Here is a 23,169-nt window from a genome sequence, read left to right as displayed (position 1 = left end):
ATGAACAAATCATCAATGTATCTTGTCCAACAAATGACTCTTTGAGTCCAACATGCATTGGTCTCCGCCCAGGCCACCTGCTCCTCCCACCAGCCCATGAACAAGTTCGCGTAGCTGGGGGCGAAGCAGGTCCCCATCGCGGTACCGCGTATTTGTTTAAACAAGACATCCTGAAACAAAAAAATGTTATTGTGCAGGCAGAATCTCACAAACTCAATTATCATTACATTATGTTCTGCCAAATTAATTGGCCGATCATTCAGAAAGTGTTTAATCGCCTGCATTCCTTGATCATGATTGATACTAGTGTATAGACTGGATATGTCGAGAGTCATCATTACAAAGTCATTCTCCCAGTGTACATTTTCTACTCGTTTCAAAAAATCCTTGGTATCCTTGATGTAGGAGGTGAGTTTGGTGACTGGTTCAGACAAAAAGAAATCCACATACTGGGACATGTGCTCAGTTAAACTTCCCAATGAGGAAACAATTGGGCGTCCGGGGGGGTTAACAGGGTCTTTATGTAGCTTTGGTAGGTGGTAAAATGTTGGAATTTTAGGATATCTGCACTCCAAAAAGCCATATTCTTCTTTAGATAACATCCCCTTATGGTACCACCTATTCAGAAGATTCCTGTGAGATGTTTCACTGCTTTCAAATTCTTTGCGTGTTATCCTCATATAACTAGATGTATCATTAAGTTGGTTCAGTGCTTCTTTCTGATAATAGTCAAAAGTCATCAAGACAACATTCCCCCCCTTATCGGACGGTTTACAGATGATTGATTTATCATTTTGTAAATCCTTGATTGCCTGTTTTTGTTTTACAGTAATATTGCCCCTCCTTCTGTTATTCATATTGCTTCCTCTTAATTTAATCAAATCCTGTGTCACTGCCTCAGTGAATATATCTATGGAGTCAGCTGGCATCATCGGCACAAATTTGGACGCTGGTTTGAATGGGCTACCTGGATTGATTCGAATAATCTCCGATTGATCCACACCTTTCTTTGCGATCAGTTGTCTGGGGTCGCCCTCATGTTGCAAATCTTCCATGACTGCCAACGTTTCTAGATCACCAGCTGTAAGATTTTCCATTTCACTGATTGATGTTATTTCTTTCTCTTTTGTAGATTTTTTGCCCTGAAAATATTTTGCGAGTTTCATTTTCCGCGCAAATCGGAACAGATCGATTTTGGTTTGCGTGTATTCAGATCTCCTTGAGGGGCAGAAACTTAATCCATATTATAAAACTTTTGATTCCGCCTCCGTTAATACTCTTGGTGTTAAATTTACCACTGTAAGAGACTCTGATGTTACCGTCTCGCCCCTCTCCTGCTCCGGGTGATCCGAGGCGATGCGGTGCTGCTGCTTACTCCAGCCGCCCCTCCTTGTTCTACGTCTACTTTTTTCCTTTGTGGCATTGGTTTGCCTCTTCCACCTCGGCTCCATGTTTCCCGGATAATGCGAAATTCCTCGTGAAAAGGTGTCGCCACTGCTTCTTCAGCACGTTTTACTTCTCTCTCATCACTACTCAATTCAGCATCAGTGACTTCTGATTCTGATGTATCACGTTGCTCAATTGTTGTTTTGCCTCTGCGACTGAGTAATTGTCTTCTCGGTAAATCATACCTTTTATGCGAAGGTCAAGACGCGCCCTTGTTCATAATCTCGCTCGTCGCGCTCAAACTTGCTTTGTTTCCTTTGCCTAATTTTGAGTTCATAAGTTAAGCGTTTTTTCATGCCCTCCTTGAACTCCTCCATTTTACTTTTGTCGCACTGTTTTTCAATCTCCCCTTCCAATGTTATGATCTCCTGTAGCGTGGTGTCTCTGTCGCTCCAGGCGAACTTGATCAGTATCAGTAACATGCCCTTCGAGGAGGCAGCTGTGTGCTCTGCCCATTCCTCCAGCAATTTGGGGTTCGGGTTTTCATAGGCAGGAATAGTGTAGATTCTGAGACCACGAGGGACTCTTTCCACATCGATATAGTGCTGCAGCGAGGTGGCCTCCCACCATTTCCGTATTTCGCGTTCATGGAGTCTTTCTAAACGCGCAAACTGTTCCTTTAAGGGATCGGACCCTCGGGTCCCATTTCGTCCGCCGTCACCATCGCTCCCACCTGAGCGAGTATCTGTTCTCTTTTTGAATATTTCATTGGCCACTTCGCGTCGCGCCTCTACATTAAACATGGCTCTTCTTTAAATTCGAAAATTATCTGCTGTATGTTCCCTCGACCTGCCGTAGTTCAATACATCGCTATAATAATTGAATGTCAATTTCCTACCCGCTCCGGAGATCCTTCCGCCCAGTGTGAGTCCAAACGCGAAGAGATTCACGTCTTCCTCTGCTCGGCTACAGTAGCGGGCTCTCCATGCGGTGAAACAATGTTGCAAATTCACTGCGGCGGTGAAGAGGAATTTCAATCCGGCTCGCTTTTCCGTCACGCCCCTTCACTCGCGGTCGGGTGCTTTCTCTGCGGCGACGGACACCGCACTCAGTCCAGGCTCCGGGTACAAAAGCACCAGCACTCACGGGAACAGTGTCCAATTATACTTTATTGGACCAGCTTACAGCAAAACGCTTTTCAGCTATCGCCTTCGTCAATTGCTAGAGGCAACAACTTTTCAGTGGACATAAATACTCCTTTTACATAGACAACAACATAGGACTTGCTTCAGTCCACATTGGCGGCCATTACTGAACATGCAAACACAGTTCTCTGTATATATATATCCGGTGGCACGCCATTTCAAAGAACTACACAATAACAAAAGTGAACTATTAAAGTTCTTTGTCATTGATGCAGTGCTCCCTTTAAGACGTGGTGGCAACAGAGAAGCATTGCTTCGTGCCCTAGAAACGAGGTACATCCTTGAACTAGACACGAAGACACCGCAGGGCCTCAATTCTAGTGAAGACCTCTTTACTTGCCTTTAAATAGGGTTGTATTAAATTTGACTCCCTATGTGTTAAGCTGCATTGTATGATGGTCACACCTCCTCCACCCACTGTTGGTTTTAATAATTTTAGATGATATATCTTTTGATATACTTTGTATTTTATATGTCTTCTCTGCATCTAGACATATTTCGACACTTGTTACAATATTGGCTAAAACATGGATTAGATCAAGGGCTCCTATATATGCACTGTACAGTAACCTTCCATGTTACTTTAGGGCTTGTAGGTTGCACTGCGTCCTTAAGGCAAGTAGGAGTAATTGTGTAATATGTCCTGGCTGACAAATTAGTGTTCAAATTGCCAGTGTACTTCTAACTCAATTTTGTTAGATTATACCCACTTGGGTTTGATGTAATCTGCCTAATTTTGCACATTGTTTGCTCGCTTTGCACATTTAGTAAAACATCAATATTCAATTCTGTTACAAATAACTTTATTGCTTTCTGTTACACTTGCACAAAATCAAAAAATGTTGTTTCAAGTCATTTTAACATGAGTTACTTGCCAGCAATAATGAAATAATTTTATCATATAATAATTTTATCATATGAAATTTGTTTTTCAGTATTTTAACTGTTTGACGCAGATGCTCTTTATATTACTGCCCTGTTCTGATGTTATCCAATGTTTAAGAAACTTTTCTATGTCTATCCATGCAGGGTTTGAATTAGCCAATTGTGTCATCCTATTAATTAGCATTTTGCACTTTAAAAAGCGGGATCACAACTCCCATGGCGTCATGTGATCAAGGCATCTGGGAGGCTGAAACGCGTCATGCAGGCTGTGCTGTGATTTAAATAAAACAATCTACTCACTCGCAATCTGGGTCGGTTTCCGTTTGTTCCCGCTCTCCTTCAAGACAGTTGGCGTGCAGGAGTGCTCCAGGCGGAATCCTCGTCATATATATATATATATATATATATATATCCTCGCTCAGTCTCCACTTCAAACTCCATCCGAAGCACTCTCGGGCGGGTGCGGTTTTGCGGTAGTGGACACCGCTAACAATTATAGCTCAATTCCCTCGTTTCTGAAGAAATACCGCACTCGAGGGGGACATTGAAATGGTTCTTTATTCAACGACCAACAGCAAACAAATGCGTTTCGGCAAAAAGCCTTCTTCGGTGTTCCTGGCACATCGAAAGAGGCATGTTTAAAAAGCGTTAACATAGAGCTTCGAAATCTAGAAGGGACAAGCATTCACTTTCTAACGTGGGTGCCATTTTGAAGTGATGCATATTAGTCCAAATTTCATGCAAATTCATTAGCTGCACGTTTCTTTATAACATATTTGTCTATATGACATGATTTAAAAAAAATGCTAATTGCACAATCGCTTATTGCTGCTGTTTAGGCCGTGTATCGGCACAATTATATTATGCAACTTTGGATCAATTATGCATTCAGCCGAATATCGGCACATTCATATTATGCAACTATTAAATCTCGCCGTGGATCGGCATACGTCCCTTCATAAAACGCTTATTATCAACACAATTCATGTCCCAAATCATACATGATCTAATCAAAATTTCAAAATTTCAAAGATTTCAAAATTGACAAAAAACAGTAGAAATTCATTATCAGGTCAGTATCAACAGAACCTACATATATGTTAAAGCTGATATGGTCTATGAGCCTATATGGACTGCTAGTTCCTCCCCACTATTCAATCCTCTCGGATATTTAGTAAGTAGATCTATAATGTATCTTGACTCCAGTCTTCATAATTTCCGTATTCTGTTTCCACCCCTGACGTTCATAGGAACATAATCTAAGCCAAAGTATTGTAGATGGTTTCTGTCACTTTGATGGCATTCTGCAAAATGACGTGCCACAGGATATGCGGCATCTACTTTATCTATGACTCTTAGGTGTTCTAAAATCCTAATTTTCAATTGGTGTATGGTGCTACCTATATAGCGTAGCCCACATGGACACATCAAACAATATACCGCATAGGGTGTACTACAGGTTAAAAATGTAGTTATTGTTCTTGTCTTCCCTGAGTCTAGTATATTATACGACAGGACTCTTCTGCTATTAGAGCAGGCTTTACATCTGCTGCAAAGAAAAAATCCCTTCATTTCTTTTAAGGTATTCATCCGTTCTGGGATTTTCTCTAAATGGCTTTTAACCAGCATATCCCGTAGAGACCTGGCTTTCTTAAAGGTCACTAAAGGAAAGGCCGGAATATCTTCACTGATGACACTGTCTGTTTTCAAGATATGCCAATTTTTTCTCAGCATGCGTTTTAGATAGTTGGCTTCTGAGGAATAGGGGGTAACCATCCGGAATTTGCCCTTGCCGTTATTACCATCCTGTTCATGTTTCTCCATCAGGAGTCTATCTCTCGAGATCTTTCTTACCTTCTGCAAGGTTTTCTCTAAGATCTGAGGTTCATATTAAGGGTGGGCGTAGTTCGCGAAGTAGCACTTCGCGAAGCTACGCAAAGTGAAGTTCGCACTACGTGAGCTACGCGTAGCACTTCGCGAACTGCGTAGTAACATGTTCGCACTGTGCAAGATGTTGTTTTCAATGATTGCACAGTGCGGACAAGCAACCGGCACTGTGCAATCATTGAAAATGGCATCAAGCACAGTGCGAGCTGTAGTTTTCTGCTGCTCGAGTAGATTTTTACTCGAGCGGCAGCTTTCTCAACGCGAACTGGTAGTTTCTCATCGCGAGCGGTCGCGAGCATACGCGACCCCTCGCAATGAGAAACCTGACCTCCTCGCGTTGGGAATCTCGCCAGGAGGTTTATTTTCCATGCTCGCGATCGCCAACTTGATGTTGCTGATCGCGAACAAGGAAAAAGTCTCGCCGGGATGTCATTTTGCTTGCTCGCGGTCGCCAACTTGACGTTGAGGACCGTGAGCAAGCAAAAAATGACCGCAGCACTACGTAACACTACGCTACGCGTGTTCGCACTGTGCTACGTGCAGTTCGTGTAGTGCGAAGTAGCGCGAACTTCGCAAACTACGCGAGCGTAGCGTAGTGCTTCGCCCAGGCTTAGTTCATATCCTCTCACAGCAAATCTGGCTATACATTTAGTGGCTGCCGCCTCAAAATCATTCTCCCTAGTGCTGTTCCTTTTTAGTCTGAGAAGTTCGCCATAAGGAATACTCTGAATGAGTTTGGGTGGATGATTAATAGTAGCAAACAAAGTGGAGTTCCCTGCTGTAGATTTACGATATAATGCAGTCTGTATATTTCCATCTTCAATGAACACCCTCAGGTCCAGGTAGTCCGCTGCCACCGGACTCACTGTGCCCGAGAAGTGTAAATTGAGATGGTTGTTATTAAGGACATCGATATAACTAAGAGCCGAATCTACTGTCCCTTGCCACACAATGAACAGGTCGTCGATATATCGATACCATTCCACCACTCTGCCACTACTCTGACCTGTGTAGGTTTTGGGCACCTGCTCCTCCCACCAGCCAACAAATAAATTTGCATAGCTGGGTGCGAAGCAGGTGCCCATCGCTGTACCAGATCTTTGTCTGAAGTGTTGATTTTCAAACAAAAAGATATTGTTCTTTAAACAAAACTCCAAAAACTCTATCAACATTTGATTATGTTCCACATAGCGTAGTTGACGTTTCTCAAGGTAAAACTGTACGGCCTTTATGGCTACGGGGTGGAAAGAACAAACCACCCGAAGGAAACTCAGAAAAACGCGATGAGGGGGTAGGAAGAGGGAAGTCACCAGCGTGGATGGGTCGCAACAAGAAATCGGGCAAGCGGCAATAGATGCAACAAATCTAACAGTGGTTAATTTGACTGACAAATCTCTCACGGATAATGAAAATAAAGTATTAAGTTTGGGTCTTACTTTCTGTCCTAGCAACCACCTGGAGAATACCCAGACAAGAATCGATCTTTTTAGCTTTATACGCAAGCTTAAATTGCACAAATACTTCAAACTAAGACCAGATACCAGGGATCCTAAAATCGGATCAAGACTAACAGTTACCGATATATTAACGGGGAAGGATTTGACAGCTATTGAACTTCTGGAAAATCTGAGATCAGGAGGCCAGATCAATCGTGAGACCAGTGATAATATGGCTGAAAGAGCGAGAGAAGTGGGCATTGAACAAGAAAGAGAAGAAAGTCCATTCAAGCCCACTTCCCTGTTTAATCCCCAAATGCCATTTGACGCCATTGACGTCTTCTCTGATGCCATGGTCAATGACTTATTAAAATTCAGGTCAGGAAAAAACATACACCAGAAAAGGAGTAATATAACGATTGCAGAACAAACAGCAATACAAGATCTAATGAAAGATATGTCAGTAATAATCAAACCTTCTGACAAAGGTGGCAACGTAGTATCACAGACCAGGGAACGTTACTGCAAAGAAGCCCTACGACAACTTTCAGATGAGAAATATTATGAAAGAACAACCAACGAGGCATACCTACAAAGCATCAAAATGTATGATAAACTAATTAAAAAATGGTATGCTAAATCCATGTTAGGGACAGAAGAACATATGTTTCTTCGCAGCAACCACCCGGTGATACCCACCTTCTATCATATTCCCAAACTACATAAGGACAAAACAGATCCTCCAGGCAGACCCATTGTGTCTTCTTTGAACAGTCTGACAGAACATTTATCTATGTTTATCAATCATTTCTTGTTTTCTTTTGTAACACAGCTTCAATCGTATATCAAAGACACTAAGGACTTTTTAAACAAAGTATCTGAGATGAAATGGGATTCAACCTATCTGTTGATGGTATTAGACATCACTAGTCTATACACCTGTATAGATCATGAGCATGGCATAAAGGCTGTACAGTTTTACCTTGAGAAACGTCAACTACGCTATGTGGAACATAATCAAATGTTGATAGAGTTTTTGGAGTTTTGTTTAAAGAACAATATCTTTTTGTTTGAAAATCAACACTTCAGACAAAGATCTGGTACAGCGATGGGCACCTGCTTCGCACCCAGCTATGCGAATTTATTTGTTGGCTGGTGGGAGGAGCAGGTGCCCAAAACCTACGCAGGTCAGCGTAGTGGCAGAGTGGTGGAATGGTATCAATATATCGACGACCTGTTCATTGTGTGGCAAGGGACAGTGTATTTGGCTCTTAGTTATATCGATGTCCTTAATAACAACCATCTCAATTTACACTTCTCGGGCACAGTGAGTCCGGTGGCAGCGGACTACCTGGAGCTGAGGGTGTTCATTGAAGATGGAAATATACAGACTGCATTATATCGTAAATCTACAGCAGGGAACTCCACTTTGTTTGCTACTAGTAATCATCCACCCAAACTCATTCAGAGTATTCCTTATGGTGAACTTCTCAGACTAAAAAGGAACAGCACTAGGGAGAATGATTTTGAGGCGGCTGCCACTGAATGTATAGCCAGATTTGCTGTGAGAGGATATGAACCTCAGATCTTAGAGAAAACCTTGCAGAAGGTAAGAAAGATCTCGGGAGATAGACTCCTGATGGAGAAACATGAACAAGATGGTAATACCGGCAAGGGCAAATTCCGGATGGTTACCCCCTATTCCTCAGAAGCCAACTATCTAAAACGCATGCTGAGAAAAAATTGGCATATCTTGAAAACGGACAGTGTCATCAGTGAAGATATTCCGGCCTTTCCTTTAGTGACCTTTAAGAAAGCTAGGTCTCTACGGGATATGCTGGTTAAAAGCCATTTAGAGAAAATCCCAGAACGGATGAATACCTTAAAAGAAATGAAGGGATTTTTTCCTTGCAGCAGATGCAAAGCCTGCTCTAATAGCAGAAGAGTCCTGTCGTATAATATACCAGACACAGGGAAGACAAGAACAATAACTACATTTTTAACCTGTAGTACACCCTATGCGGTATATTGTTTGGTGTGCCCATGTGGGCTACGCTATATAGGTAGCACCATACACCAATTGAAAATTAGGATTTTAGAACACCTAAGAGCCATAGATAAAGTAGATGCTGCATATCCTGTGGCACGTCATTTTGCAGAATGCCATCAAAGTGACAGAAACCAACAACAATACTTTGGCTTAGATTATGTTCCTATGAACGTCAGGGGTGGAAACAGAATACGGAAATTACGAAGACTGGAGTCAAGATACATTATAGATCTACTTACTAAATATCCAAGAGGATTAAATAGTGGGGAGGAACTAGCAGTCCATATAGGCTCATAGACCATATCAGCTTTAACATATATGTAGGTTCTGTGGATACTGACCTGATAATGAATTTCTACTGTTTTTTGTCAATTTTGAAATTTTGAAATTTTGATTTGATCATGTATGATTTGGGACATGAATTGTGTTGATAATAAGCGTTTTATGAAGGGACGTATGCCGATCCACGGCGAGATTTAATAGTTGCATAATATGAATGTGCCGATATTCGGCTGAATGCATAATTGATCCAAAGTTGCATAATATAATTGTGCCGATACACGGCCTAAACAGCAGCAATAAGCGATTGTGCAATTAGCATTTTCTTAAAATCATGTCATATAGACAAATATGTTATAAAGAAACGTGCAGCTAATGAATTTGCATGGAATTTGGACTAATATGCACCACTTCAAAATGGCACCCACGTTAGAAAGTGAATGCTTGTCCCTTCTTGATTTCGAAGCTTTATGTGAACGCTTTTTAAACATGCCTCTTTCGATGTGCCATGAACACCGAAGAAGGCTTTTCGCCGAAACGCGTTTGTTTGCTGTTGGTCGTTGAATAAAGAACCATTTCAATGCCCCCCTCGAGTGCAGTATTTCTTCAGAAACGAGGGAATTGAGCTATAAATATATATATATATTACCTACTGGCGGTCGCCAGTAGGTAGTTATAGTTAGGACCCTGTTTCCATAGGAAATCCGCAACATTCTATTTGGAATAACTTTGGCGCCGGTCGACGAATCCTCGCGAAATTTTCAAAACTAATGGGGCGCTCCGCTCCGCTCCTACCCCGAAAAAATCGGGGGGATTCGTCAAGCGGGGGCTGAGAAAAAAGGGGGTCCCAAAACGCGTTTTCCCCATGCATTTTTCCATAGGACCTTTAGACACAGCTACAGCCCGAACGGCTGAACAGAATTACTTGTAATTTGGCAGAGAGGTAGTCCTCAGGTCAAGGAAGTGCCTTTTGTAGGTCTGGTGTAAATCTGTTCAGTAGTTCCTGAGAAAATAGCATTTAAATCAATATATATATCTGTAAGCGCGCTCCGAGCGCGCACTGTAAGCTTACCGTACGCGTACGGTGCCGTGCGCGAGCGCGATTCTGATTGGCTGTTAGATCTTAGTAAACATTCGAATCGGTCGTAACCAGGAAGTGTCGGCCGCCATTTTCTCTCTCGCACTCGGAGGGGTGGAGGAAAAACAAAGTTGGATATCATAAAAAGGGGGCAGGCTAGACAGCTCCTAACCACCTAGCCTTGGTTATGGTGTGCCAGAAGGCCACCCAAGAACATCACTTAACATTTAATAGAAAACCTTTCAGAACGAAGCGCATAATATGTCCTCCGTGTGCGGATGGTGCGTGAAGGGCATCGTGCGTACATGGCCCATCCAGCCTAACGTGGGCACGCGGTGCGCGTAGCGCACCGAGTGCCCACCGTACGTGCACGGCACTAACTGCGTTAAGTGGGCACGCGGTGCGCGAAGCGCACCGCGTGCTCACCGTGCGCGCACGGAACGAACTGCGTGAAGTGGGCGCGCACGGCACGAACGGCGTAAAGTAACTTAGCATTTAAAAAAACGTACAAATTCACTGAAAAAACCATAGGTTTCACACACGTTATAGTTAGGAATTAGCATTTAAAAAACCTTGCAAATTCACTGAAAAAAACATAGGTTTCACACAAGTTATAGTTAGCTGTACATTTCACTCGTAAAAAAACAATGAAATTCCACGTTATAGTTAGTGCAGGCAACTATAACTCACGCGACCGCAATCCTCTGCTAATGACATATGTGTCTTTATGAAAAAAAAATATTTGTAATATATGTATAGCTAAAATTTAATGGAACAAGACATGGGCAAATAAGTGTCTAAATACAGTATTAGCATCAGCAGAGGATTGCGGTCGCGTGAGTTATAGTTGCCTGCACTAACTATAACGTGGAATTTCATTGGTTTTTTACGAGTGAAATGTACAGCTAACTATAACTTGTGTGAAACCTATGGTTTTTTCAGTGAATATATATATATATATTATCTACTGGCGGTCGCCAGTAGATAGTTATAGTTAGGACCGTGTTTCCATAGGAAATCTCAAAATTCTATTTTGAATAACTTTGGCGCCGTTTGACCAATCTTCACGAAATTTTCAAAACAAATGGGGCGCTCCGCTCAGCTCCTACCCTGAAAGTCTCGGGGTGATTCGTCAAGTGGGGGCCGAGAAAAAAGGGGGGTCCCAAAACGCCTTTTCCCCATGCATTTTTCCATAGGACCTTTAGTCGAAGGTACAGCCCGAACGGCAGAACAGAATTACTTGAAATTTGGCAGAGAGGTAGTCCTCAGGTCAGGGAAGTGCCTTTTGCAGGTCTGGTGTCAATCTGTTCAGTATTTCCTGAGAAAATAGCCTTTAAAAGCATATAAATATCTATACGCGTGCCGTGCGCGAGCGAAATTCTGATTGGTTGTTAGATGTCAGTCAACATTCGAATCGGTCGAAATCAGGAAGTGTCGGCCGCCATTTTATCTCTCGCACTGAAAAGGAAAGGGGGAAAAAAGGTGGAAAACGTGAAAAGGGGGCAGGGAAGAGAGTTCCTGACCCCCTAGCCTTTGTCAGGGGGTCACAGAAGGACCCCCATGGGTGAAATAAAAAATTTTTTTTTTATAAAAAGCGTGGGGGGCGCACGGTGAAAAACCTTAAAAAAAATATTAATAAATACATAACTTAGCATTTAAAAAACCGTACAAATTCACTTAAAAAACCATAGGTTTCCAACAGGTTATAGTTAGGTGGACATTTCACTCGTAAAAAACCAATGAAATTCCCCCGTTATAGTTAGTTCAGATAACTATAACTCGCGCGACCGCCACTCTAGCACAAGGATGATGTCTTCAGTGATGTCATCAGTGATGTCATGAGTGATATCACTGACCATGTCATGAGTGATGTAATATGTGACGTCATGAGCAGAGCATTAGGGCGCGCGAGTTATAGTTATCTGAACTAACTATAACGGGGGAATTTCATTGGTTTTTTACGAGTGAAATGTCCACCTAACTATAACCTGTGTGAAACCTATGGTTTTTTAAGTGAATATATATATATATATATATATATATATATATATATATATATATATATATAATATATATATAGATATATATTACCTACTGGCGGTCGCCAGTAGGTAGTTATAGTTAGGACCCTGTTTCCATAGGAAAATATATATATATATATATATATATATATATTATGCAAGCGTATCATGAACATCATTAGCATTGTATAGACATCATTAGAACATTTGAACATTGGAAATTCCATTAAATGTAATGGAGCAGCAGTGGCCTACTCCTGTTAACGTGTCAATGTACTAATTTACAGCCTTTGACTCCCTCTCTCCTCTGCCTGCCTCTCCAGTATTTTAGGATTACAAAGAGAAATGAGAGAGGCTGAGGAGGTTTAGGAGAGAAAACATTGAGTACCCCTCAATTCTCCGGTGGAAGGAGAAAGTGGGGAATTCTCCTCAGCTCCTGTGTCTTCCTCAGCCCTGCTAAGCACAGACATGCAGTCTGGCAGAGCCAAGAGGGAATCTGGGGTTGACTCCAGACTGCTTTCACTGCTCCTGCTGTCCATGTTTGGCAGTTTCTGCCATGGCCACACTGCAATAATTGATGAACATGCACAAGAGAAGATGTGAAACTAAGGAGCTTATTACAAGGTCGGTGGGTCTGACAGTCAGACGACTGACTTCGGGCACCTGCTGTCCGCCCGCCACATTAAGATGCTGCAGGCAAGGGCATCGGGCGGTGGGACCATCTGCGGAGCTTCCGACAGGCTCAAGGAGCCTGTCGGTGCATCGGAGGGTCAGTAATTCCTTCAATAAGGGCAGGGCCTGCTCAGGCACCGCCATATGGATTACAATGTCCCTTTCCACCTGCCCTTTCATGGCGGTTCACCTGCCATGAAAGGGCAGGCGGAAAGTGCCTTTGGGGACCTTAGCCGGGCCTCATTCACCCCTGGCCCTCTGCTATGGGGCGCACCTCTGGTGCCCCCTAACCATCACTGCACCATATATCAGGCACGCATGGTGCTTGCACAATGGTGCAGGGATATTTTTAAAGTGTTTATTTTCTACTGGGGCATGTGCTGCAACCCGCAGCACATGCCTCAATAGAAAATATACACATTGCGACTGGCATGAAGGTGCTCGCATTGTAATCAGGGCAGTGGGACCGCCGACTTATAGTCGGGCGGTCCTGCTTCCGCCACGGTGTCTGACGGGTATCGTAATGATGCCCATAGGGTCATATGCTTAAGAGTGGGGGTGGGTGGCATAAAACTCTTGTCTCCTGGGAGGCATTTTTTATTTATTAGAACATTCAGCCCTCATGTGACGGAATTAATGTTCTAATAGCCTCATCACTCGTCAGAGCCAGGGATAGCTGCCATTAAAGTCCCACTCCCTTGTTTTACGAGTTCACCTTTGGATTGGGTCCATAATGCTTGAGAAGGACTTCAAAGGCTACTGTAGCCCGCTGTGGCAGGCTACAAGAGTATGATGAAAGATCAGAATGTTGGGAGCCACACTGAGGACAATGTAGTGGCTCAGGACCAATAATTGCTGAAATTGCCCATCTGCTCCAATTTTGTAGTATTTATGTTTGTGTTTTCCATGTTTAATTTAGAACATTCATCTCTTTGTAATGGGCTATCATTTTATATTATGCAACATCAACGTTTTTAACCTGAAACTAAATACCTAAAAGTAAATGTTACCAGGGCTGGACTGGCCATAGCGGGCACCGGGCATTCCCCCGGTGGGCCGCAGGGTGGGGGCCGATTTTGGACCCTGGGGGCCGTTTCTGTTACAGGGCTGTTTTCATAGCTTCAAATCGGCCCCTGTAACAAAATCGGCCGAAACTGGCCCTGGCACACAACTCGGCGGCTCCCAGGGGGGCCGGCCGAGCTCTTTGCCAGGGCCAGTTTTGGTTCCCAGTCCGGCCCTGAATCTTACTCTGCCCAGGAGAGTGGGAACAGAGGAATAAATAACAGATTTGAGTCAAATTATTAGAAGGCAGAGGAAGGTGTGATGGCAAAACCGATTTTCAGTTTTTTTTAGGAATGGGAATGATAATAGGTGATGCATGTATAAAAGAAAGCAAGGGAGACAGTCATTGGAGAAAGAGAGTACAATGAAAAAGAAACGAGAGGGACAGAGTAGAAAAAGCGAAATACGAATAAGGAGATAGATAGATAGATTGATAGATAGATAGATAGATAGATAGATAGATAGATAGATAGATAGATAGATAGATAGATAGATAGATAGATGAAAGTAAGATTGAGAGAGAGAGAGAGAGAGAGTGTGTGTGTGTCTGCGTGTTCTGTGTGTTAGAGCTGGCTTTTACATTTTGCCTATGATTCGACTTGTAAGGAAACATTATTAAACTATAAAATGGATGAGATAATGTTAGGCTGTAAGATTGTATTAATAGATATTCACTTGCTCATTTTGTCTGTTTACAACTTAAAAAATGGACAGGGTTGCAGCTTATAAATGGCATGCTGACATGCTTTCAATTTGAATTATATTGTGAGTGGCCCATGCAGTGCTTAACAATGAACAAGCTGGGCCGCCTTGGCCATAACTGACAACAACTATTACAGTACCATAAATCCACAATCCTACAAATGCATCTTGTACTGATTAAAAGTGAAACTTGTTTTTGTTGCTTAAACTTTGTTGAACTGCATTCTATACATTTAGACATAGGAGGATCCCCCTGTAGTTATTCAAAGAACTCAAAAAAGAATGCAAAAATATTTTGAAATTGTTATCTAATAGGCAATGCAAAAACACCATAATTCTAAATATTTCCCCTTTCTTTAGGTCTGGATCGATGCAGCCACTCAGATCTTTTACTCGTTAGGCGCTGGATTTGGAGTGTTAATTGCATTTGCCAGTTATAATAAATTTGACAACAACTGTTACAGGTAAGAGGACATTTCTTCCTGCCCTTAATGTTACCACACGTGTTTTAGTTGCATGCTTGGAAAAATAAAACCAGAGGGCTGCCTTGAAAGCGTCCATTGAGAAATGAGAAGTCAGTGTGATATTTATTTGACTCATTTTACACAGTCCTTGAAAGTGCTGAAGGTACAAAGAGGAAAGGCTTTACCTCCATTTTTCCTCTTTAAGTGTATGATTTATCCTTCACAGGACTTTATACGTCAACCCCTTGACATGCTTTGCTAGCTGACATATGGTGTTTTTTGACAAAGGATGCATTTAATTCTTGCCCCAAAGCACTGTGGACAGTTTTCACCCTATGCATGTGTTTTCGATGTCTTATGGTTCGGCGTGATGTCTGATATCCATCTGACTGCATAACCTCAAGACTAAGTTCAAGTGCAGTTCTGTCCCTGAGGGCTAATGAGCAATCCAAACATATCATTGTGACATGCATGCTTTAACTGCAGAGGAACCATCCATGCTGATGTCGATTTGGGAAGGATCTTAGGCCCTGTTTCTGAGTTCTGCGGGAAATGCATGGTAATTACCACATCCTCAAATTGCACTACCAATGGGACATTTATTAGTCCATCTGTTCTAAGTTCCGTATGTCAGAATAAGGAGTCACATGTGTTAAACGAGTTTTGAGCACTGATTACAGCATGTTTTACAATTTCAAAACAATTTTTACCAGGACAGTTTCAAAATGTGTTAAATGCCTTAGGCGCAGTAGTGGTCTAGTCATGGTGTGGGAACAAACGTAGCCTGACACTGTGGTGGCATATGAGGGCTGTGCTTTTTTTTTATTTTTCTATATTTATATAGCGCGAACTCGACCCGAAGATATTGGAGCGCTTTACATAGCACCGTATGTACATTACACATTCAGGCACGGGGAGATTAAATGATTTGCCCAGAATCACAGGACGTGGACGCGACCTCGAGGCTCGAACCCTGGTTTCCTGCACCAGAGGCGGCAGCGCAGCCGACGGACCACATCCTCTGTGCTGGGGCATCCCCATTTATAGGCGTCTGATGCTGCATCGGGGTGTGTGCTTTGCGTGTATGTATGTCGTGTGATGGGTGGTACAATATATTGTTTTTCAACTTGAAAAATTCTCAGAACTAAACATAAAAAAACAAAAAGTGACTAGTCTTACAGCATTGGTCTTCAAATGCCGCACCTTACCCATGTAAAGAAAAAAAATAATTGGGTCCCCACTCAATTTTTCACAATTATTCTGTTAAATTGACAGTGTTTGCATGATACGTTGGAAGGTGAGGGTGAGAAGGCCTCGGTCTCCCTAGACCTTGAAATGCATTTGACACGATGGAGTGGGCCTTTTTGATGGCAGTGTTGTGAGGCATGAGATTTGGACCCAATTTCTGTGCTTGGATACAACTACTGTATACAGCTCCTTCTATACGTTTCAAGGTGGGGTGTGAACTTGGTAACGCTTGGCTGGTGGGATGGGGTACTCATCAGGGGTGCCCTCTTTCGTCCCTCCTATTTGCCCTGGCAATTGAGCCTCTTGTGCTGTTGCTGCATGCAGAGCTGAAACCCTGGGGGATCAGGGTGGGTGATACTGTCCATGTCATATCGCTATATGTGGATGATGCATTGATATATGTGCACTCGCCTGGGTTTCTGTTCCCATTCTGATGCAGCTCTTGGAAGATTTTGCTGAAGTTTCTCAGTCTTAAGATCAATGCCCACAAGTCGTTACTGTTAACTCTGGGTGAATTGATTGGGAAACAACGAGATCAGTTGCCAGATGTGGGTCTTCGATGGGGATTGGAGGGATTTTGATATTTGGGGATCTGAATCACACACACTTAGGTATAACATCCGCTACAGAAGGTAGATAGGGTGCTAACGGGGCTGGATAATTATGTTAAATTCTGGAATAGACTCGATCTATTGGTGCTGGGTAGGGAGGTCGGGGCAAAAATGTTTTTTCTCCCTCACTGCCTATCCCCTGTGCAAAACTCCCTGTTTTGACTGGAGGATCGCTTCTTCCATAAGTTGATAGCTTGTTGGTGTCTCTTTTTTATGCGGGTTGGTGCAGCTGGGTGGCGCTCGCAACACTGAAGGAGGACTTGGAGGACAGGGAATTGGCGGTCCTGGATGTGCAGTTATACTATTACGCAGCACACTTGTAGCGTGCAGCCAGGTGGCTTAAAGAGTCAGACAATTTGGAGAAATGGTTTCTGGGAATGAGTTCGGAAGTGGCACTCTGCCCCAATTGTTACTGCGAGAAGGCAGGTCGGAGCTCCCTGTTCTATACTTGGCCACACATACGGCTGGTATATGGGAACAAGTGGTTCACAAAGTAATTTGCAGAGCCCCCTTCAGTAGGGAATTAAAACTACAGGATGTGACGCTCTTTAGGAATATTGACTCAATCATGCCTATGGAGCAGTGGCTAGAGGGGGTGTGTGGAAACAGGGGATGTTTACCCAGGAGATACCTTCCTCTCATTCCAGGAGGCACAGGACACTTTTGAGATAGGACCAAGCCATTTCTTACATTATGCAAAATAGGAAAGAGTGGCGAGGGAGCTCTAGTCAGATTTTCCTACGGTGCCACAGCCCTTTGTGGTCCTGGAAGTTCTTATTGGTTGGGGAGAGGGACGCCACTTAATGACCAATTTGTACAGACCCCTTAGTGTGATATGCATCAATGCCAATTTCTTGCGTGTGGGGCCTTGTACAGGGTTTTGGTACACCCCTCTCGGATTCAGACTGGATGAGCAAGTTGGGCCTTTTCTGCACTGTATCCTGTAACAACAGGGTTAAACTCTTGCACTTTCCTTTTCTGCATCGTACATATGTTACTCCGCATGGCCTCTATAAAATATATCCAACTAGGAGGGCCACATGTGTGCATTGTGGGGAGGTTGGGACCACCTTCTTACATTTGGTATAGGAATATGTGCAGGTTCAGGCTTATCGGGGACAAGTGGCGCTGCTTATAGAGTTGGTTACCGTAATTCTTGTTTCCTTGACTCTGCTTGCTTGTCTTCTGGGAGTGGTGGTGTACCCCAGCGGAAGCAAGTTCCCCTATAAACTAGCCCAGTTGGCTTATTGTTAGCCAAGAGGCAGGTGGTCATTGATTGGATGGGTACGAGGGTTTCACTGTTAACACATTGGCTTTGTGACTCGTTGGAGTTGGGAGTGGCAGAGGAACAACATGAGAACATCACGCACAGATGAGGGGGTGGCTTAGGCTATTCTGCTCTGGACCCAGTTCCTGGGCATGTATCAGGACAATGATGAAGCTTCCTCTGTGGATGAGTCAGAGGATTGATACATCCTATTGTTATTGGTTTTTGTTATCTTTCTGACGACCAAGTGTGTAATAACGCTCCTTTATATACTGCTTAGCTCGTTGCCTTGGGTCTATATCTATTTGCCTTACCTTGTCATTGGATGCATAGTTGATCTCGCTTGCAGATTCTTCCTAATGTATTTACTGACTGTAACTGCCTCTGTTAAATATTTGACATTGAATTATGTAAGATGCTGTTGCACGCACTATACGTTTTTGTTGTTTGTTTGAAATCAATAAAAACTGTTTTTTTTAAAACAAATTTCAACATTGCAGTTAAGTTCTGTTACCCCTTTTACACATACTCCCAGTCAGGATCAAAATGACAAAAGATGTTAGTGATGGCCCATTACAAAGTGGCTTACTGACGCTCATTTTTATCACTTAAAATAAAACATGATGCTTCTCTTGGCCAGAGCCTGGAGCCCCCCAACCGGGTCACTTAAGGCCCCCTTCAGGGGGGTCCACCCCCCAGTTTGAAGACCTCTGTCTTACAGTGTTTTGGCTGCAGCATTTCAGCTCTCTCATTGTCCAAGGTTTGCGGTACCTTGCATGGTTCTCTAAGTTCAGAGTCTCATAAAACACTGCAAGAAGCTGGCAGCTGCATGCTGCAAGTCTCCTCTTGAGCCCCTGGTCTCCTGGCTGCTTCTTCTCGCCCTTCCAATGCCGAAATGGCAACTACCTGTATGAGAGTTTGCAGGTGCCTTTTAACGCTATTCTACAGCTAATCCAGTTAAAGTTGTCTTTCTCTTTCCTTTTCCTTTTCCATTCTAACTGTCTCTTCCTTTGTTTCTTCCTGAGTTTCCCAATCCATTATGGTTCCTGTTATGTGTTTGAGGTCATTTAATTTTCCTGTTCTTTTGCTAAATATGGGCTTTAATCTAATTGGAGGCTGCATCACAACAAAGTCATGCTTCTGAAAAAATGTGCTCTGTTGAAGGACACCTCCTGCACAGCTTCTAAAATCAACTCTCCAATAGAGAGCAGCTGTTTTGACAATCTGGCACGACCTCTGGTGATAATTCTAGGTCAAAGACGTCTTTTCTCCAATGGTCAAAGTGTGGGTTTTGTTACTGTTTGACCATTGATTTTATCTAAAGAGCATGGTAGCCTATACTGTGAAGGGCCATGTTGTAATGGCTGTGAAACATGTCTACCTACAAAGTGGGTGACGATGATAATATCATATCCCTCTTGCTTGATTGCAATTAGGCTCTGTGACTCCCAGACAACCAGCAAGGCACTTCCTTCAGGTTGGCTTGGCCGGCTGGTCCCGGCCCTCTGGAGCATGTGAAAACCAAAAGGTTTCTAAGTCCCAACTTCCAGGATATGATAGGAGGAGTACACTTTGAAACCAGCCAAGGGTCTAGGACCATGGAGACAGCAATTGGGGGCCAAGACTCACTTTAGCAGAGGCCAGCATCAGGGTCCATGGCAGGTCCACTTGGCACTGTTCAGCTGTGAAGTTGCAGGAAAGGCATCTTGTAGCTTGTTATGTCCCCATAGCTTGAACAGGAGATCAGCCTTATGAACCCTGGAGTTCACTTCTTTGTTCTTTGTCCTGGATTCAAGAGGGAGAGCAGGTCCACTTTTCTAGGCTCTTCTCAGGTCACAGACAACAGGTGTAGTCCTCTTCCATTCTTCCACAGGTCTAGAAAGTGTTCTGAACTGAGATGTCACATATATACCTGGCACCTGCCAGTAAATTGGGGAAACTTCTGACCACTTCCTAACGAAAAGGGTTAAAGTCCCGATGGGTAACCCTAACTATCTTTGCAGCATTTTCTGTTTGTCCTACTGTGAGCAATCCTACAGTGTCCCTCTCTATCTAAAACCAAGATGAAAGAACCTTTGTTTCCCCTGTTGCCGGTCTGGTGGCTCAGTGGAATAATGCCTCCTCTGCAGGGGCCTGTGTTCGATCTTATGGTCACAGGTTCAGATCCTGGCAGTTCCACTCAGCCTTTCATCCATCTGAAGTCGATAAAATGAGTACCATTGAGTTGGGTAACAATAAACATCTGTTATTCATCTGCCAAGATGCCTACGGGCAAACGTGTGCTTTACAATTACACAAGTTATGTTCTGACCTCTGGTGCCCATCCCAGTTGAGTAATGGCAGTGGAGTAATAACATCCTGAGCCCAGCCCACAGGACCTCCTGTCAAGAGGGAATAACACATTCCCACACCCAAGGCCTGTTGTTCTTCCTCTGGGCAGTAGTTTATACCTCTCCAAAGAAGCTATTCTGCTGCTAGATGACAGTTCTAGCTCATTCAAATGGATCATCAGAAGCTGTAGGCAGGAAAAAGGTTACTTTCTGAAATTACCTTTTCCAAAATATTTATTACAACTCTGACTTCACCAATGAATCTGTGTTTTATAAATACTTCATAAAGTCTGATAATGAAATTTGAGCAGTCTTCTAGCCAGAGATAGCATTATTAAAGTTAAAATTGTATCCCAATGTTTTCATGTGGAACAACCAGCCTCCCTTCACTGAAAATAGCTTTTGGGGCTTCATCATTTTAAAGATATGCGTAACATTAAATATCTTCATGTGCTTTTTTTAAATACTATGCAGCCTGCCTTATGCTCAGTAAAGCCTACATAGGGGTGACTTATAGATATTTAAAAGGAAGGTCTTGGCCTATCAAAAGGGGTTATATTGGCTGGCCTAACTTGCAGTTTAAAATTGCACAGCCAGTCTACAACGGGAAGGCCTTGAGTCATTTGCACTTTCACTGCAGTTGCTGCACAATGGGTGCTGCAATCCACTAGTGAAATTTAACTTAAAAGCCCCAGGGTACTTTTGTACCATATACTCCGGACTTCTAGGTAAGTGAAATATGCCAATTAGGGGTATGCCAATTTCATCATATTAAAAGGAGGAGCACAGGCACTTTACCACTAGTTAGTAAAGGTAAAGTGCAAAGAGATCTACAGTCAGCAAAAACACTTAAGACAAAAATCTAGGAGTACACCACGCTAAAGAAGGTCATTTCCAAAACTTCCTCACACAAATTGTCCGTGTTTCATGGCATCATGAACACTCCCCTCCCCCATAACAATTTCGCATCAGAACTCCATTGTGGATATTGCTTGCTATTAGCCTTCAGGCTCGGCTGGCAACTTCCTTATTTGTCAGATGTTTTCTTTGACTCTGTTCCAGGTCTGCGGGCAGTGGGGACCAGGAGGGTGCAGTGGGAATGGAGTCCTTCACTAGTTTCTGAAACGTGAGTGCAGCTGGGGAGCGTACAGTGGTCCAGTGCAGTGTGTTTTCATACTCTGTGGGTCTCCTTTCTGCTGATATATTCGTAGAACTTGCCCATGTCATTGTAAGCTTTCTTGAAATCAGGGTCCTTTATCAGTGCTTATTGACTTGGGTGCCCAAAGATACTCAACATTTTCCCCATCTTGGGATGGATGTACTCAACATTTTGTGTTTAACTTTACTACCACAGAGAACTATGTAAAACATTTTGTGATTATGAGAAGCTGCTACCCTTTTGGGAGTGCTCAAACGTCTGCCTGATTTTTTCCTTACCCTAAGGCTGTCTTTTCTTCTTCTGTATCGATGGGAGCAGGATAATCAGAGTTGCAGCTTGGTGCCATGGACATTCTCCTACCACTTTTCCAAAGTTTTCTTCACAGGAATCAATACTTGTTCCCTGAGTCTTGCTTTCACACTGTTCTGATGTCTGGTAGTCACACGTTTTATGTGAAGACAGAGTTACCTGGGAAATACTGGCTTGTTGTCTCTAAACAAAACTCAATTATTTATGTTGCTGAATTTGTTCCTTATTGCCCAGATTGTTTGAAGGCAAAACATGCTCACTTCATCTTTGTTGTAAACCTCATTCATTCAAGAATGTCTTCCTATGATATGATATCACTGTCAGTATTGCCCTTTGTAAGCATTCATCTTCAGTAGTACTTTTCGCAACATCTTCTAGAGTTTGTGCTTTGGGGCAGATGATTGCGACTTTCCATTCGACATACTAACTTGCGGCAGAGTTAGAACAAGCTTGTATATTGGGTATCAGGTCTGGGGTCGCATGACAGCTTGTCTGCTGAGTTGCTGGACCATGACTGATATATAAGAAAAAAATTATACTTTCGTAGCTGCAAGGAGCACTTTTCTATTGAAAGTATAAAGTGTGGTGCTGTAACATTCTGCACTAGCTGGAGGGGTTTATCATCAATGTTCAGTGACAACTTCAATGTCATGGCCAAACAGGTACAGATTGAAGTGGGAGCACCAGCACCTGATGGCTAAGGACACTTTTTCAATATGTGAAGATTGTTGTTTCATTTTTAAGAGGGCTCTGCTGGCAAATCGGCTTACAAGTGTCTCTAACCTGGTTTTGGATAAGGATGGCTCCCAGAACCCATGTGGCTGATATCCACAACTAGTACCGGGTCAAAATATCTTATTGTAGGGTTGTGCAGTACGGTTTGCCTGATGCTGTCCAATGCAAATTGCTCTTTGCTGCTCCACTCACATTCAGGATGAAACCTCCCGCAATATATAGCCATGCCCAAGAAGCTTTGAATGTCAGCAATTGACTTTGGTGCGACTGTGTCTTTTGTTCGGTCAACTTTCATTCCAGCATTTGAAAAGATTTACCCAAAGAATTGGATTTCGTTTTTCAGAAATGTAACCTTTTTCGGGGGGATTGTACTTTCCCACAGT

At 43.0% G+C, this 23,169-nt stretch overlaps 1 protein-coding gene across 1 annotated transcript in view; it reads left to right on the top strand.

Annotated features, from left to right (window-relative positions):
• The window catches only part of SLC6A2 (solute carrier family 6 member 2), a 1,123,441-nt gene that overhangs the window by 753,157 nt on the left and 347,115 nt on the right, over positions 1-23,169 (top strand). Inside the window, exon 7 of the mRNA XM_085639971.1 lies at positions 15,024-15,127. Within this exon, the coding sequence (XP_085496097.1) occupies positions 15,024-15,127 (104 nt within the window). The remainder of the gene's footprint in view (positions 1-15,023; positions 15,128-23,169) is intronic.

The sequence above is a fragment of the Triturus cristatus genome, chromosome 12 (genome assembly GCF_964204655.1).
Source record: "Triturus cristatus chromosome 12, aTriCri1.1, whole genome shotgun sequence".
In the NCBI taxonomy this organism is placed as follows: domain Eukaryota; kingdom Metazoa; phylum Chordata; class Amphibia; order Caudata; family Salamandridae; genus Triturus; species Triturus cristatus.
Note: the sequence above shows the minus strand (reverse complement) of the source record. Positions and strands in the feature narration are given on the sequence as shown.